Below are 17,640 nucleotides of genomic sequence, written 5' to 3'. Positions count from 1 at the left end.
GAGGGATACGGGTCACCGGCACAGCTGAGAGGGTCGCACCAGATGGAGGCACACCCTGATGATGAAAGATCTTTCTATTTCTTGCCGGTGCTCTTGAAGCTTGGAGGGGCGGATGTGAGGAGTCTGATTTCAACCCGAGAGCAGCTACCAGAAAGGAGGCTGAGCGGAAAGGTATCGTCGGAACGGAGATGGAGGGGGCGTTATGAAGCGAGCTCAACCTTATGCATTGTTTAGTTTTAAGATCTGGTCGCCAAGAGAAAGGTGGAACCCCACCAATACAAAATACATCAGATCGCCGAAGGTTATGGAAGAGTGGAGTGCTTGTGGAAGAACAGCAGCAGCAGTATCATCGGTGGAGAAGATCTCTTCGATTTCCCGGGAGTGACCGGCGACGGTGGTAAGGGAGATGAGGGACGGCGAGCCCATGACTCTAAACTGGAACAGTTTCGGATCTAGAAACCGCGTTTTATGTGGAATCCCACTAACAACGGTCAAGACATCAGAAGTTGTTGTCTGAGAGATGGAAGGCGAACGTCGGTGAGGATCTTCTAGCCGCAGTGACATCGAGAGGGGGAGGATGAAATACACGGATCTGCGGTTTAAGCTTACAGATCTGAGACCACGATGCGGCGGGCGGTAAAGGGTGAGACGGCGGGTAAAGGATCTACATAGATTCACAGAACGGGAGTCCCCGTAGAACAACGGCATCGAAGAAACCTTCGGCCTAGAGGAGACCATCGGAGCCCCGATGGATAAATAACGTGACCTTGAGCAGCAAAGAACACGAGAGCTGGAGCGAAAGGAGAGTAGAGAGATACAGGTCGATGATGACGTCGCCACGAGTAGCCAGCGCCGACGGGAAGACGCAGTTTTTTTTTTTTTTTTTTTGATAAAAGCAAGACAAGTTTCTTTCTGCTTTTAACATTTTCATATTTCATTTCAGTCGCTTACACTGATTTTTAATTGTATAAGAATATTCATGATACAACATCCCCGATCCAAAATTTAAGCATTGTTGTGGGTACACGACACGGAACACTTGTTGTGATATGTATGCTTTGATGTATATATATATTCGTTAACTAGTCGTCTTTTCATTAGAACAAAATCCATTAAAAGGAGTTTTAAAAATTAAATATTGCCTCAATTCATAAGTTGTTCTGGTGCAATTATATTCGGTTGTTGTACATGTGCCATTGACTAAAATTAAATGAAACAGATACAATTAACGGTAATGCCTAAAACTTAAATCCGCTGTGTGTCCATCAAATCATTCTCAATCATCATATAAAAGTCTTATTAATATAGACATGCAATTAGTTTAAACTAAATATAAAGCCAAATGGTTTTAAAGAAAATCCGTTCCTAGTACTTACTATCATATATATCATTTAAAATAAATCTTTATTTCTATTGACCTCTTTCAAAATCGAGATCGGCAAAGAAAAACTGAAAGTGATATAGATAACGATGATACTGCCACCTTATCGACCATGTAATTAATTACACTTATACTATTATCTACTTAGCTGGATCAAATTTTTAGCATGTAATATAAAGTATAAATAATTTATAACATAGCAAAGGAATGTTCACAAAGTTGCTCCCACGTCTTTTCAAAAAGTTTAATTCTCTCAATAATATTATAACCTTTGACTTTCACATGTATTCGGCACATATGAAGAGATTTATTAATTTTATAAATTTGAATTGTTCTCACGTCGGTTGAGTTCTTAGTATATATACGTTATGGTTGATCTCCAATGTCTTACGATTCCTTCCATTAGAAGAAAAACTTCTTATCTACAAAAATGATGAAGTTTTCTTCTATTCTTGTGCTTTTCTTTATTTTCCCGATCGCATTTGCTCAACTACGGGTCGGGTTTTATAGCCGGTCATGCCCTCAAGCCGAGACCATCGTACGCAATCTTGTGCGCCAACGGTTTGGTGTTGACCCAACCGTCACAGCCGCTTTGCTCCGTATGCATTTCCACGACTGTTTCGTTAGGGTAAGAATTTAATATATCATTTTGATATGGCTCAAACATATTCAATAAATTATATGTCAACATTTTGATAATGAGTTTGTTCGGAAGCAACATATTTGTATATAAAGTGAAAATTTTAAAGAACATTATCATAATATGATGTGTACGAGGTTTATTGATTTTGGAAGTGTTTTAAATCTTGAAACAGTATAATTTTTAAGAACATAAAAAACGTTTTTGTAGATAAAGAAGTTTTCGTTAAGAAAATGTCAAGGTTTGGATATTATATAAATACAGATCTTATAAATTATTTATTCACACAATTAATATACACACCCTACCTCAATCGAGTTTTACTTTCTAATTATTTTTGTTTTTCTCGAGTTTAATTCGCATTTGTTTACAACAAGATTCATATCATATCGTTTAGTCTGGCTAACCTTATTTTAATATTTTTGTTCGTTCTTCGTAGGGCTGCGACGCTTCCCTTCTCATTGACGCACCCAACTCTGAGAAAACGGCCGGACCAAACGGAAGCGTTAGAGAATTTGCCCTGATCGACCAGATCAAGGCTCAGCTGGAGGCCGCATGTCCCTCCACGGTCTCATGCGCTGACATCATCACACTAGCCACACGTGACTCCGTGGCCTTAGCCGGAGGCCCGAGCTACAGCATTCCCACGGGAAGGCGCGATGGTTTGCTCTCAAACGATGTTGACGTCGCCCTTCCGGGTCCAACAATCTCCGTCGCCGGAGCCGTCAGTTTGTTCACGGACAAAGGGATGAACGTGTTCGACGCTGTGGCTCTTATAGGTGCACATACCGTTGGTAAGGGAAACTGTGGTCTATTCAGTGACAGGTTCACGAATTTCCAAGGAACCGGACGACCTGACCCGGCCATGGACCCAGCTTTGGTTTCCAGGTACTTTTTAAACCAGCTCAGTTCAATCATTTACCCGCCATAACTTTTTTTTTTTGAACGACATACCCGCCATAACTAAGTTGAGTGTATTGACAAGAAATAAATTAAGATTGAATTTATTGAAAATATAAATAAATTACATAAGAAGGAACATAATTCTAACTTTGAGAAGATTTTAATTTTTTTTGATCCTGTTATAGTTGAAAAATGTTAATTTTGTAACTTCTGAAATCTTCAAAATGTACCCAGTTTTAATTATTTTTAAAATATGTCATTTTCTGTGGTTGACATTATATATTTTATATATATATATATATATATATTAAGTGTAAAGTAATAAAATAGTTGTTCTTTAATTGCAGTACATATTTTTCATTAAAGTTCGAAAACTAAATTTTCCATGAAAACTTTAGCAAATTAGTTTTGCATGTTTTTCTTTGATCAATTAGTTTGGCACGTTTCCCTGAAAAGTAACTTAAGCAAATTAGTTCTGCATGCAAAACAAAAATTATTATTTTAACTCACAGAAATACTAATCATAATGTGTTCTTGTAATGTAGTTTAAGGAACACATGTGCAAACAGTGCGACAGCTTCTCTAGACCAGTCGACTCCACTAAGGTTCGACAACCAATTCTTCAAGCAGCTCCGTAAAAAGAGAGGAGTGTTCCAGGTTGACCAGCGTCTCGCGACAGACCGACAGACTCGTGGTGTTGTGGCTCGATATGCAAACAACAATGCTTTCTTCAAACGTCAGTTTGTTAGAGCAATGATAAAGATGGGAGCCGTTGATGTGCTTACCGGTAGTGCTGGTCAAATCAGGAGAAACTGCAAGAGATTCAACTAATGAGTTTGATGAATTACTACCACGTGTGGAGATCTTTATATTTGAAACATATTGTTTCAAATCTTATTTGTGTTTCTAAATATTTTTTGTTTTGTTGGGGTTTTCTGATTAAATAAGGTTTTGTGGATTGGATTTACGGTTTTAATTCTCGAAAAACATAACTATATGCTGGTCTAATATGGAGGATGTATCTTATTCTCATGCGATTATTTTGTGGTATTGACAATATTGGTCAAGTATCTTTGTCATCATTAAACTTGTATAAAAATTCAATATTTGGTTTGTTTGTTGTGCAATGCAATCCATTTTTTCATCACAATTTACAGAATTCTGAAACCCCTTACTTGTTCCCTTCCATTGGTTGAACATTTTGAAGTATGTGAATATGCCATGTCTGAGAGTAGCTATTTCTCATATAACCAAGCCGAACAGAAAAGGGGCATTTTGTTGGGTATATTAAGAAATATAGGCTTTGTAATGGGTTAATGATATAACTTAATTAGTAAAGCAGCAGAGCTTTTGATTTCCCCCTCCCTCTTACCCTAGCTAACTTCTTCGAAAGCTCAAACTCAAATTTAAACAAACATGGCTAGAAATAACCCGGTGAAACAGAAGAACCTAACCATTTTCTTTATCGCACAATTAGTTCCCTTATCATTGACCTTAATTCCTCATATAATTAATTAAGAAGCTCCAACTCCAAGAAAATCAAAGATGTAAAAGCCACTCTTCGTCTTCATCTCCACCTCCCTTTCACTGACTGTGGTTGTGTAGTGATTTTGATGGTCCATCTTATTACTACATATGCCATTTACTTCTGCTATCTGCACACACTGACCATCTTTACCTGTAAGATTATCAAAATAATTTTCTTATTAATTCCCACGTGAATTTGTTGTATTGAAATAGCGCAGGGTGACATTGTACTATAGTTTCTTATATTAATATACATATAGGTACTATTACAATGTAAAACACTGCTTCTTTCTTTATTGTCATTCAAATTTGTCATTATTGCCATATACATGAAAATTATCGAAGTGGTCACTCGTTGTCGGTTGTATAGCATGTATGCAAAATTATCATTTAGTGAATATCGATTAAAGTATAAGTCGATCATAATCGATGATAATTAGATTCACGAAACGCTTCTCAAGTAAACACGACAAAACATTCCAAGTTTCTATACTTTTAATATCTCAAGAATGTCATAAGATAATTTCTTTCTAAAAAGAGACAAAGTACTAACGTAATAAAAAGCAAGCAAACATATACATAAAAGTGTTACCTGATGCAAGGGTATTATCGTCGTGCAAGAAGCGTGGCTGATGAGTTGAAGAAGGCGGAGTGAGAGAGAGCTCCGTCGTACAAGTAGAGACAGCTGAACCATCGTCGTCATCTGCTTCGTTGACCAAAGTACCCTCCGCAACCCTACCGAAGAACCCACCACGATTATAGCGGTACACAGACGAGACCGTCATTTCTGCGTTTCCTGACGGTGCATGAAGAGCCTGTTGTCGTTCACTTGCTCTAGTCCGTCGAGCCATGACGACATGCCAATGGTTCTTGACGGCGTTATCGGTCCGACCCGGGAAGAAACGTGAGATCAAAGACCACTTGTTGCCATAGGCTCGATGAGCAGTTAAAAGCCTCGTCTCTTCTTCCTCGGTGAAGGCTTTCTTGTTAATCCTTGGGTCTAATTGGTTACACCATCTCAGTCTACAACTCTTGCCTGAAATCAAATACGCGACATTAATTACCCTTTAAAAACTTAATTAGTTAATTTCAAATATGTCACTGACGTTAGCTCCTAGTCATTAAAAATGTCAATATCATTAATTTTGGAGAAAATCTCTTTTTGTCAAATGGAAAAAAATACTCATTTGTAAAACAAAAAACAGGACTTTTTGATACAAAATTAATTTTAACCAATTCTAAAAATATACTCCATCCGTTTCATAATATAAATAGTTTTGGCTAAAATGACGAAGATTAAAAAAATTATTATGTTTTTAAAAAGTATTTTATAATAAATAGGTTAGATATATTTTAACCAATAAAAATAAGTCTATTTAATTTGATTGGTCACACTGTATTCAATAAATGTAAAAATTACCTAGAAATACGAAAACTACTTACATTTTGAAACAAAAACATTTTCCTAAAACTACTTACAATATGAAACGGAGGGAGTATATAAATACTTATATTCACGGAATTTTGAGAGAAAGTGAGGTAGTAATAAGCAGATAAATAAAAGTAAATAAATGTACCTGATCTACCAAGAAGGTGGTGAGCAATCAAATTCCAGTTTTGTGGACCAAACTGAGCAACAAGCTCCTTGAGTTTAGCATCTTCTGTTGGTCTCCAGTGTCCTCTTGAGCATAATTTTTTGTTCATTCCATTATTGCCCCTCCTTTTAAAACTATTTTCGTTTTCACCCCTCTCCAAGACTGAGTAGGATTTGTTGTGGAGATGGTTTCTAGCGAGAGAGAGGTTAGTGTGCGAGTTTGGTGGAGATCCGAAGTTGTTTGCTTCTTCAAATCTTCTTGAGAGCTTGATGGTTTTGTTACCTGTTAGAACTTTCTCAATGAGTTTTGGTTCCATTTTTTCTCTTTCTTTCTGGGGCTAGGGATTAAAGGAAAAGAAACCAAGACTGAGAGAAAGAGTGAGAGCAATTGAATGGCTTTCCACTGTTTATATGGTGGGAGAGGAAAGATAGATTCTCTATTTTTTATTGAAATTTGAGTGACATTTATTTACAAGTTAATAATATACTATCTTTTACATCATATAGATAAGAATACTTTGTTGTTCGAAAAAAAATAGATAAGAATACTTTAACAATGAACGTTAAGTTTTTTTTTTGGTAAAACAATGGACGTTAAGTTGTTTTTCTTAAAGCACTTGAGACAAAAAAAATTTGATAGCTGGTTTATTCGCACACCAAAATGTGTAGAGGAAATTTTATCACATATTATACTTAATCAAATGTTGTATTTTCTATAATCTTTATGAACCTCATAATTTACGTACGATCTATCATTTTAAGTACTATACTTCTAGTCGTTGGGGGTCTTGAAAATTCGATTGCAGTATGAAATTTTTCTCATCAATATCTTTAGGAGCTGCTTGTTAAATTTTTTTCTTGCAAATTATACATTAGAAAGAACTTATGCTCACTTTTCTTCACATCAATATCTTATTTTCTACTTAAAACGAAAATTTCGGTTAACATGATACTTTTAGTTTTAGTACACACTCTCTCCACACGTGCAAAAGTAAGGCTTTGAAAAAGTCGGTGGGTACGTGTGGTGTTGTTGCATGCAAAACGAGAACCGCTCGTGCATGTTGAGGGTTCGATGACTATAGGCCCCACAGACTCAACAGTCTCGGAAACTCCAAAAACATTTTTGAACCGCTCGTGTAGCTCTACCATTACATACATACATACATATATTGCACGTGTTCATCGTACGAACGTCTGTGTTTGAGTTAATTTCGGGGAAAACAACAGTCAATTTTTGTCTGTTTTGGACACAAAGCAAGAAAATATCTTAAAGGACGAGAAATAAATTGCCTTTCTCAGTTTCTCTTTTCTCTATAACGCCATGATTAAGCCGATCTCTTAACTGGATTTTTTGCTTCGACTAAGAGACGGTTCTTAACTTTTAATTAAAAAATACTAAGAACCGTCTCATAAATAAAAGATATAAGAGACGTCTGTTAACCGAAAAATGTAAAAAAAATATCAAATCATGAGTTAAGAACCTTAAATAAGAGGCTGGGGTTAATCATGCTCTAACATTTATAAATATGTATATAAGAGCATGATTAATTAAGGTTTTAGGATGAGGTTCTCTGCAGAATATAAAAAATTGGATCTTAACTTTTAAATAAAAAAAATAAGAATCGATTCTTAAATAAATTAGTTAAAAGTTAAGAGACAGTATCTTTCAAAAAAATTGGTTACATATTAGAACTTCGTGGTCACATATTTGAATGTATTCTTTTTATGCACCACAACTGACTCTATTCTTGATATGACGACACAAAACAATAATTTAATTATCTTTAGAGAAAATAATTAACTTTTGTTAATTGTAGTAATTTAGAACGAGTATGCAACTAAAACAGTACGTCTGAAATATTAAAACGGAGGGGAATCCGTAACTGAAACCCAACATGGAATTAAATTCAACAAAAAAACAAAGACTAAAATAAACATAGTAAAAAGAAACGTTAGAAACGAAAGAAAAGTATAGTGTCTTGTTCTATGTGAGTTTCGGTTATGGGAACGGTTTCGCTATTTTAAAATCTTTCTGCTGACAACAAACCAAAAAAAGAGAGGCTAGTATCGACCTGGAATGACGACATCATGAACTGTTACACACGAGCGGATCGTGTTCCTACCTAACATGTGTCACGTAATTCTGTTTCCAGTTCAAAAAAATCCTTGAACCGTTATAGCTCAACTTTTTTTTCATCTTGAATAATACTAGTACTTGTTTCATGACATTTTACAAATAAAAATTTCGACCATGGAATAACTTTGTCCAATGACCATGAAAGTTTTGGAACTGTAATTTGGAATATTGATTTACATGGGGTAAAAATAATTAATATGAAAGATAAAACTACAAAATGGATCAATAAAGATATGCTTAGGAACCATGGTATCACAAACCAATCGACTAAATATTATCTTAGTATAGTCTAACAAATCTTTTTACAGAAACATAATAAAACAAAAGGTAGAGACAGAGATAGGGATAATTCGAAACTCCAAATCATATAATTAAAGTTTGAGTAATCATGAGAAATTACACTAATTACACTCACTTAGAGAAAGTTTCCTGATTAATAATAAAGAGGTCACTTTAACTAATTTGAGGAATTTAAGGCTTTATCTCATGAGGTAATGACATAAAGTCTCTCTCTATGTATAAGTTTATTGTAAATAATGTCAAAGTTGTTAGCTAGTCTATTGCACTTGTGACATAGAACTAACATATTACATCAGAGCGAATATAGTAATCCGTTATGATAAATTACAATTTTATGCGAATTAATGAGGTTATATATATACACCTTACTGACTATATTGAACGTCATTATCGAAGTAGTTAATTGTCCACGCACTCACCAATACTTTTAGTCCACATGGATCCAGAAAAAAATAGTTAATCCAATGTAAATAGTTTACTGTATGCAAAAGTATAAATCAAAATAAGCATTAGTCAAAAGTTGACGGCAGTGATCGGCAACTAATCCACACCACAATGATTCCCAAGTCGAAAAATAGAATTATTCTCTCCGTTTTACCACCATTGAATCATTGATGTTTTATAAAAGTATCATTTTAAATAGGGTATTAGGATATTTTTTAGTGTTTACTTTAGTTAAAAGTACGATATGTTTCAGTTTAAGTTTTTTTTTTTATCATCAATTTAAAGTCTTATACAGTAGTATTGTTACACGTTCTGAAACTAACAAACTACTAGTATATAAACGAGTTAAGTTTCTTACATTGTTTATCTAAAACATTGATGAAAGTTCTGTAGCCGTTGGATTCTAATATGATTTCACATTTTATTGATCGTGGTTATTAATAAACACCGAGCATCAAGAGTATGCACAGCTTCCTTCAATAAATTGTGATGCTGTTCAGTCCAAAGAGCTCTTCAGAAGTCAAGATGACCTTGATCAAATCTTCACAATGATAAAAAGAGTCATAAGCAATCAAACATTCATAACGACAAGCCCATTAAACCCATCTGAGCCCAAATAGGCCCAACTGAATATTTCATCTCCCATTTTTTTTATATCTTCCGCCGAGCGGAGAACGGCCACAGCCGAAGAGTGGAGACGATGAACAGCTCCACGAGACTCCTCTCTCTCCTTTCTCCTCCTCCTCTCTTCCTCTTCCGTCGCCTCCGCTTATCCAATCTCCGTCGTCTCCACCGCCTAGCGTCTCCTCATCCCTCCGTTATCTCACCCAATCGCCATTCTCTGAGCCTACCCGTGTCTCCGCCGCCGTTTATCCACACGACACCTCTCGGACGTTTCCACACTCACCGAGTCCGTCTCTCCGACTCCGATTCCGCCCCTTCTTATCACCACCAGCTACCGGAATGGGCAGAGCTGCTCCAATCTCTCTCCGAAGCTGGCTACTTCACAGACTCTGCTCTAACTTCCGTTTCCAAAAACGAGTTTTCTCCTGGTTTTCCAGATGAACTCATCACTCCAGCTCTCGCCTGCTTAGCTCTCGCTCGTGATCGACCTGAGTTGCTTGAGTAAGTTTAGCTTCTTTCCCATTTTGTGTCCTTGATGTCTCTCTCTCTCTCTCTCTCTCTAATTCAAGCTCTTTTGTGGATGTTAATTAGAATGGTTTCGAGGAGAGACGTTGAAGTGGTGGTGGAGAATGGGAAGCCGTTCTTGTTCAGGGAAGGTCAAGATTCACTCAAAAGGATGAGTCTTTACTTAACAAGTGGTGATGTAAGTTCTATTCTGGCGAAAAAAGCTTTGCTCTTTTAGTACTTGTTGGTGACGTGGCAGCTTGGATATAATATAACCTCGTGTTGATGATGTTGGGATTGTGCGTGTTAGATGCTTGATGTGGATAAGGCGAGTACGGTGGATTTGATGAGGCTTCTTTTGAGCTATGTTGTGGATTTTGCTTCTTCTGAGGGAAGGAAACATCATGAGGGAGAGAGTGTGGAGTCGTCGGTTCGAAAGCTTTTGAGCGAGATAGCAAAGATGAGCTTCCGTAGTTCTTCCGAGTCTAATGTTCATGGCAAAGTGAAAAATCAGTTCTCGGATAGACATGGACAAGCACTCGGTTTGTTTCAGAAAAACGTTGAGATGAAACGTGGTGACTGGATTTGCTTGAGGTATGAATGAGTTTCTTGGATTCTCAGTGGCATTCTTCTATTTAAAGATATAAGAATAAAGTTCTTCAGAATCTGAGTTTGAATTGGTGTATGATTGACTGTACACTGTAATTGGGGTTGTTAGATTGTATCTTTAGAGCTAGAAGTCAGTAAGTTGTAACTGTCTTTGTTTCATCTTGTTCATATGGTGAGGGAACTTTTTGAAACAGGTGCAGTGGCATGAACTTTGCGAGAAATGTCAAATGCTTTCAGTGTGCTGAAGCAAGACCAAAGCGACAGCTAACTGGCAGTGAATGGGAGTGTCCCCAGTAAGCAACTAAAATTTATTTTCTCTGCTGCATTATCCTCAATTGCACTGCAAATAGTGTGTTTAACAGTTTGTTTAACTCATCAGATGCGATTTCTACAACTATGGGAGGAACATAGCCTGCTTAAGATGCGACTGCAAACGACCCGGGGACTTCTCACTCAATTCAGCTAAGGATCCTGAACTTGAGAGAAGACTGGTGGAAAATGAAGAGAAAGCACAGAGGTGGTTTAGTAAAGTAGCACAAGGTGGTTCTGATGCAAACAGTGTTGATACAGATGAAGATTTCCCAGAGGTTATGCCTTTGAGGAAAGGAGTGAACAGATATGTTGTCAACACGAGAAAAACACCTCTTGAGAGAAGGTTGCCTAATGCTGCTGAGACGGATGGTGCTAAAACCAATAGGAGCCTGAATGAGATTCTTGGTTCTACATCCTCTTTTGCTTCTCGATCTGATGATAAGAATGCTTCTTCACAGGTGCTTAACTCTGGTTTTGTCCCGTTCGTGCCACTACCATCTGATATGTTTGCAAAGAAGCCTGATAAGGAGGAATCACTGACCGCCAACAACCAAATGGACGGTGTCTCAGACAAGTCAAGTGCAAGTCTTGCTGGCAAAGAAACAGATGAACCTGAAAGAGATGAGAAAGAATCAGAGGAGACACCTGCGAGGTGGTTAAAGAGGATCACAGAACTGCACAGTGTGTCAGATCTACAGGAAGAGACTTCTCCTGAGAAAATGCCAATGCGGAAAGGAGAGAATCAGTTTGTGGTGAGCAGGAAGAAAGACCGTTCACTGACTTCTCCAGCAAACAAGAGACGCATCTCCATCGAAACAAAAGGTTCAGACTTCGTCCCTTTTGTGCCTTTCCCACCTGACTATTTCTCCAAACACAAACAGCCAGAGGAAACAACAACAACGGATACTATTCCAGTCCCTGTACAAGAAGAACCTTCAAGCAACAATCTTGAACCAATGGCAGAGAAGATGAGAAACGAAAAGAGCTTGGAGGGGTCGTTAGTGAAGGAGCCAGACTTGTTGGACATGTCAGAGGAAGCTAAAGCGGAGAGATGGTTTAAGCGAGTGGCTGAGATCAAGAACATATCAGAGCTGAGTCAGATCCCGGACGAAGACTTCCCGTCGATAATGCCGATGAGGAAAGGAGTGAATAGGTTTGTTATCAGCAAGAGGAAGACTCCACTGGAACGGCGTTTAGCTTCTCAACGTCAGCAGAGAAATCCTCCTCCGATCACGGACCATGATCCAGCCCGTAGAGGAGATACATGAACCTTGTAGCATAACATTTTTGCTGAGAGTAATATTTTACAATACCCTTTTGTTATTTGTTTTTTAGTTTCACTTCCACAAATGGGTTAAGAAACTCTGTTGTGCATCTAAAAAGCAATGAAAGCATGCTTTAGAAGTAGATGTGCTTCTTGAATTATCTCTCCTCTTGCACAAAACAAAGAGGTAAGGCAGAGCTTAGAAGAAAGCATCTTCTTCCTTCTCATCTCTTTAAGGCAATACTACCATTGAAGCATGTGTGTATGATTCAGTTTAGAAGAATTGAGTCACATACCAAACATGTGAACCAATGTTCTTAAACCCGACCCGGATACTGAACCGGACGACTTACCGGGTTGCTGGTTTACTGGGTCGACCGCGGATTAATAAATAAATAAATTTTATTATATAATAATATATCAACTATGTAAATAAAAATATAGAAACTAAAGTTTAGTATTTTCTAAATGTTTTTTAAAACATAAAATAATAGTTTGGATATGTATATATTTTATGTTTAAAAACATTTATAAAATATTTAACTTTAGTTTTTATATTTTTATTTTTATTTGACATACAAAATATTAAAAAATAGTTTAGACTATTTAAAATTTTCTCTAACAAATTAAGATTTACGACATCTAAAAAAAATCATGACATAAAATTTATAAATATTGAAATATCTAATTTAATAATAAATTAAACTTCAAATACAAAATAAATCAAAAGTAAAAGATTATTGTAATAAAATATCAATAACAAAAATAAACTAACACCAAATCACATCAACTAATTTTGGTTCTCTCTACTATCGTTCACTTCATTTTCTTCAGATGACATAGTAAAATCTTCATCAAAATCTAAAAATCACAAATATAAAACTTAAAAAAGAAAACCTAACTTTTTTTGTCAGCACCTAACTTTTTAATTGGAAACTTAGAATATAAAACATAATCTAAAAACATAATTAAAAACTTAAAAAAAGTAAAAATTATTTATTGGTTCGACCGGTGGTTCAACCGGTGGTTCAACCGGTGTCGGGTTCCGGATTTTACTGGGCTTTTTGCGAGTTTCCAAATATTAGATTTTTTACAAAACTCAAACCGAATTTTTTTCTGGGTCACCGGGTTTACCGGTTTAACCGCGGGTCCGGGTCGGGTTTCAATACACTGATGTGAACCTTTGGGATAAGTTTGTGGCAATCCTTACTCTTCTAAGTTTGGAATACCATCTTAACCAATACAATTACTCAAGGCATCATACCAGTTGAAACAGAACCACAAACTTCAAACTTGTGATGAAATATATATGAAGTGTCTGTCTTAGTGATAAACGGTGTTTAGTCATTTTAAAATTGAGAAAAAAATCAGTTCTTTTTAATTTTGATCAACATAAAATATAATTAGTGTACTAGATTTTGATTCGCGCTTTCAAAGCGCGAGTTTGTTTTCTTTGACATACTTATTATTATAACAAATGTGTTTATATATAAAATGTATATCAAGTGTCTTAATGATTTTTGTTAGCAGTTGCTTTTTATGTTTATCGATCTGATTTAAAGCGAGGTACTTAGGTTGTAGGAGAAACTTGGGGAGAAAATTGGGGGATCTTATCTTTATTATCGAATATCTTTATTTTTTAAGGTTAGTATTTCAGTTACCATGTCAAACATAATATATTCTCTGTGTGTTCATCAAGTTAATTTAGTTAAATCGGAAAATTTTGTTTCTATATATTATCTTTTGAATTTATTGTATGTAGCAATTACGAAAATGGAGGTTATAGAGAATATTCTTGGAATTTATTTGATTTGAATCCGAAAATTTATGAGTTTCTATGGATTATGTTTTATATTTATATTTATATACCAAATTTGGTAAAAATGCTAATTGTTAATTTGTTGGGCTTACAATATCCAAAAAGCATTTAAAAAAAATTAAAAAGGTAATGACAATTTTTGTAATTAATTGAAAAAGTTAAGGGCATAATCTTTAAGAAGGAATAAAAGTGTTGCAAACAAGGCAAGTATAACGTGCTGGTGGAGTTAAGGTTAGGTCTACCAGATCTCAGACCATAGACAACAAGGGAAAGAGACTACTCGGACAAGAAGTGAATCTGCTACTAAACATACTTATTCTTCTTCTTCCCTTATTATATATTATTCTTACTTGTCAATTCTCATTGAGCTATTTTTGATTATTTTATTCCTTTCAATTGCATTTTGGGTTTAAGAGAGCCATGGATATCGAGTTCCTCCGAACATTAGATCCTCAGATTCTCTTGGGTGTCTTCGTCGCTCTCGTCGCCGTCGGTGCCGGTGCTGCTTACTATCTTTCCTCCTCCTCCAAGAAACGTAGAGGTTCGATCATAAAGTCACAACCTTTCAATACTTCTTTTTTCTGGGTTTTAGTTTAACAATGCGTAGCTGGACTGAGTGATTATTATCATGAACTTAGGCGAAGATTTGTGTAGAATTCAATCTGTTTAGAAGGTCACAGCAGACGAAAGATTGAGCCTTTCTTTTTGATACGGGTTCATACTTGAATGATTGATTAAACTTTGTTGATTCGTAGGGTGTTTGGATCCAGAGAAGTTCAAGGAGTTTAAGCTTGTTAAGAAGCAGCAACTTAGTCACAATGTGGCTAAGTTCGTATTTGAGCTTCCTACTCCTACCTCCGTCTTGGGTCTTCCCATTGGTCAACACATCAGCTGCAGGTTTGGTCTGAACTTTCGTATCAAAATTTAAACTTTCTGCAAGTTAGGTTTTTCCTGTGTTGAAATTCATTTTAGAGAGCTTAGATGAATGCATATAATGAATATTATTTTATCGACAGGGGAAAGGATGCTCAAGGAGAGGAAGTTATTAAGCCTTACACTCCTACAACCTTGGATTCTGACCTGGGACGTTTTGAACTTGTTATTAAGGTGTATATGCTTACTCTCTCAGCTTTATACTTGACTCTTCTTTTAAAAAAAAAATATATATATATATTACTTGCACTAATTCAACTAAAAATTGCTGGAAATTCCCGTTGCCAAAGTAGATGTATCCGCAAGGAAGGATGTCTCATCATTTCAGGGAGATGCGTGTTGGAGACCATCTTGCTGTTAAAGGACCAAAGGTACTTTTTAACTTAGATGTTTTGTTATTAGATACTTCTTGAATCTCAAATCTTTTTGTTGTTTTGTTACTTTTTTTACTTGCCAGGGAAGGTTCAAGTATCAGCCAGGTCAGTTTAGGGCATTTGGAATGCTTGCTGGAGGTTCAGGCATCACTCCCATGTTCCAAGTATCTTCTCATACATTTGCGTTTTATTTAGTTTTTTATTTATTTAAAGCCAGTGCATATGTTTAAAACTCGTTTTGATTCGCATTTGTGAAAGGTTGCAAGAGCGATTCTTGAGAACCCAACAGACAAGACAAAGGTGCACCTCATTTATGCTAATGTCACATACGATGACATTCTCTTAAAGGTAAAAATGTCTCTCACTCTCACCTGCTGATTCTGATAAGTCTGAGAACAAGCTTTTGCGTTTCCTTATACTTTCATCTTCAAACTCTATTATGTGAGTCACAATACTTTCTTTTTTTCTCAGGATGAGTTGGATAGTCTTACCTCCAATTACCCAGATCAATTCAAAATCTACTATGTTTTGAACCAGGTGAGCCACATAAACCGAATGTTCATCAAAAACTAAAATTCTTTCTGATACCTTTATTCTCTTTGTGGTTTGGTATTATCTTATGTGGCAATGTGAGTAGCCTCCTGAAACATGGGATGGTGGTGTTGGATTTGTAACCAAGGAAATGATCCAGGCTCATTGCCCTGCACCAGCATCCGATATTCAGGCAAAACCTACCTTCCTCTGTTCTTGATCTTGAACTTACCCATCATCACTGTTTCTCAACCAATTCAATTCTTCAATGTTTTGAAACAAATACCAACAGTGACAAAAGGTAATTTTGATGGTGTTGCAATCTTTTAATACGGTTTATGTTTGAATTTCAGATCCTAAGATGTGGACCACCGCCCATGAACAAGGCCATGGCTGCAAACCTTGAAGCTCTTGGTTACTCTCCGGAGATGCAGTTCCAGTTCTGATCTAAATCTCTGCATTTTTTGGTCTTAAAATGGAACTATTTAATTAAAACTCATTTATCTGATCAATAACTTTGTTCCGATTAAGCATATGGTTTGCTTATACCGGTTTGGTTTGGTATCAATAAAGGACTTGATAGTGACATCCACAATACCTACTTTATTCGTTTTGGTTTGGTATCAATAAAGGACTTGATAGTGACATCCACAATACCTACTTTATTCGTTTCTGTATGTTGCAATCAATTTGGGTGACTGGCCTACTTACTATACATGAGTCATGAGTCACTTTAAAAAGCATAGTAGCTATAAAAGGGGGTGATTGAAATTGATTTTTGGTGGATTAATATAGGATATTTACAGAGTCGGCTTGTTCTTTTTCAAAACTTTTTTTTTGTTGAATTATATAATGTTTTACTAATTGGCAGTGTTGATAAAGAACCTCCATTGATCATATATACACATTTACCTTCTAGTTTATTTCCCGCCGTAAAGATTAAAAATGTTATTTGACTAATAACGTTTTGGTATGGAGAGCTTGAGTGGTTTCAATAACTTTTAAGCATTTGTTTTATTCAAAATTAGGCCACGGTCCAAAGAAAGAATGATGAATCCATGATTCATAGTACGCTAACTTTTCTTTTCTTGGTTATGAATCAAATGCTACGATGATTTTCTTTCACGCACCTCATTCTCTAAATTTTTCTCTACTAGTAGAATTATAACACGCAACTTTCCCATCACATCGTCACAATATAGTGAATCTTTTTGATTTTTGGTATTTTATGGTCGATCATCAAATATCATATACTGCATATGCTAAAGTTCAAAGGTTTAGATTCCTACCATTAATAGTGACTGTATAATCCAACTTGTACGCACATACTAAAGCCTTCAATGTTGTTATCTAAAACAAAAGTGTATTGTTCTTGTAGACTATAAATGACTCAGAAGAAAGAAAGAAAAAACAAATTAGGTTATGTTGGTAATCATCGAATCTGAAAATCAAGTTTTATAAATAGTCTTTTCTCTTTACGTGTGTATTTTACGAGTCATCTTCCACCTCAACAAACTATGCAAAGCTCAAAAATGTATAGCCGCCCGCATAAATTATTCAGCGTAAAGTTAGTTGCATCATCATTGCCTTTTTTTTGCCATCAACTAATAACGTTTCCAACATAATTAAATACTATCGTTCATAATTAGAACTTGTATCCATGTGAAAACTTCACTTACCTAATTGTTAATTAATGGGAATATTTCTACACCATGTATCAATCATATTCGTTTCCATGTCGATC

At 35.9% G+C, this 17,640-nt stretch overlaps 4 protein-coding genes across 4 annotated transcripts; 3 read left to right on the top strand and 1 right to left on the bottom strand.

Moving 5' to 3' along the window:
* The first annotated feature begins 1,763 nt into the window (after nucleotides 1-1,763).
* LOC106386290 (peroxidase 57-like) lies at nucleotides 1,764-4,038 on the top strand. The gene is made up of 3 exons (XM_013826157.3): nucleotides 1,764-2,009; nucleotides 2,461-2,909; nucleotides 3,470-4,038. The coding sequence occupies exons 1-3, from the start codon at nucleotides 1,812-1,814 to the stop codon at nucleotides 3,753-3,755; spliced, it is 933 nt and encodes a 310-aa protein (XP_013681611.2). The 5' UTR covers nucleotides 1,764-1,811; the 3' UTR covers nucleotides 3,756-4,038.
* Nucleotides 4,039-4,221: 183 nt separating this feature from the next.
* On the bottom strand, nucleotides 4,222-6,490 carry LOC125584126 (transcription factor MYB56-like). The gene is made up of 3 exons (XM_048752025.1): nucleotides 6,029-6,490; nucleotides 5,044-5,487; nucleotides 4,222-4,602 (listed from the first exon to the last, which is right to left on the bottom strand). The coding sequence occupies exons 1-3, from the start codon at nucleotides 6,360-6,362 to the stop codon at nucleotides 4,439-4,441; spliced, it is 942 nt and encodes a 313-aa protein (XP_048607982.1). The 5' UTR covers nucleotides 6,363-6,490; the 3' UTR covers nucleotides 4,222-4,438.
* A 3,092-nt stretch (nucleotides 6,491-9,582) lies between these two features.
* LOC106386521 (zinc finger protein VAR3, chloroplastic) lies at nucleotides 9,583-12,382 on the top strand. The gene is made up of 5 exons (XM_013826350.3): nucleotides 9,583-10,051; nucleotides 10,142-10,253; nucleotides 10,365-10,648; nucleotides 10,858-10,956; nucleotides 11,043-12,382. The coding sequence occupies exons 1-5, from the start codon at nucleotides 9,627-9,629 to the stop codon at nucleotides 12,241-12,243; spliced, it is 2,121 nt and encodes a 706-aa protein (XP_013681804.2). The 5' UTR covers nucleotides 9,583-9,626; the 3' UTR covers nucleotides 12,244-12,382.
* Nucleotides 12,383-14,223: 1,841 nt separating this feature from the next.
* Nucleotides 14,224-16,543, top strand: LOC106386519 (NADH--cytochrome b5 reductase 1-like). Its single transcript, XM_013826349.3, has 10 exons — nucleotides 14,224-14,349; nucleotides 14,473-14,599; nucleotides 14,814-14,955; nucleotides 15,075-15,165; nucleotides 15,285-15,362; nucleotides 15,449-15,529; nucleotides 15,624-15,713; nucleotides 15,837-15,902; nucleotides 16,003-16,089; nucleotides 16,250-16,543. The coding sequence occupies exons 2-10, from the start codon at nucleotides 14,479-14,481 to the stop codon at nucleotides 16,340-16,342; spliced, it is 849 nt and encodes a 282-aa protein (XP_013681803.2). The 5' UTR covers nucleotides 14,224-14,349; nucleotides 14,473-14,478; the 3' UTR covers nucleotides 16,343-16,543.
* The last annotated feature ends 1,097 nt before the right edge of the window (nucleotides 16,544-17,640 follow it).

This window comes from Brassica napus, chromosome C3, assembly GCF_020379485.1.
Source record: "Brassica napus cultivar Da-Ae chromosome C3, Da-Ae, whole genome shotgun sequence".
NCBI lineage: Eukaryota > Viridiplantae > Streptophyta > Magnoliopsida > Brassicales > Brassicaceae > Brassica > Brassica napus.
This window is presented reverse-complemented; position numbering and strand designations above follow the sequence as displayed.

Coding starts and splice junctions, on each gene's coding strand:
- LOC106386519 (XM_013826349.3), top strand. CDS start 14,479: ATGGATATCGAGTTCCTCCGAACATTAGATCCTCAGATTCTCTTGGGT. Junction 14,600..14,813: donor CTCCTCCAAGAAACGTAGAG/GTTCGATCATAA, acceptor GTTGATTCGTAG/GGTGTTTGGATCCAGAGAAG. Junction 15,363..15,448: donor TTGCTGTTAAAGGACCAAAG/GTACTTTTTAAC, acceptor TTTACTTGCCAG/GGAAGGTTCAAGTATCAGCC.
- LOC106386521 (XM_013826350.3), top strand. CDS start 9,627: ATGAACAGCTCCACGAGACTCCTCTCTCTCCTTTCTCCTCCTCCTCTC. Junction 10,649..10,857: donor GGTGACTGGATTTGCTTGAG/GTATGAATGAGT, acceptor TTTTTGAAACAG/GTGCAGTGGCATGAACTTTG. Junction 10,957..11,042: donor AGTGAATGGGAGTGTCCCCA/GTAAGCAACTAA, acceptor TTAACTCATCAG/ATGCGATTTCTACAACTATG.
- LOC106386290 (XM_013826157.3), top strand. CDS start 1,812: ATGATGAAGTTTTCTTCTATTCTTGTGCTTTTCTTTATTTTCCCGATC. Junction 2,010..2,460: donor TCCACGACTGTTTCGTTAGG/GTAAGAATTTAA, acceptor CGTTCTTCGTAG/GGCTGCGACGCTTCCCTTCT. Junction 2,910..3,469: donor GACCCAGCTTTGGTTTCCAG/GTACTTTTTAAA, acceptor CTTGTAATGTAG/TTTAAGGAACACATGTGCAA.
- LOC125584126 (XM_048752025.1), bottom strand. CDS start 6,362: ATGGAACCAAAACTCATTGAGAAAGTTCTAACAGGTAACAAAACCATC. Junction 5,488..6,028: donor CCACCTTCTTGGTAGATCAG/GTACATTTATTT, acceptor ATTTGATTTCAG/GCAAGAGTTGTAGACTGAGA. Junction 4,603..5,043: donor CGATAATACCCTTGCATCAG/GTAACACTTTTA, acceptor ATAATCTTACAG/GTAAAGATGGTCAGTGTGTG.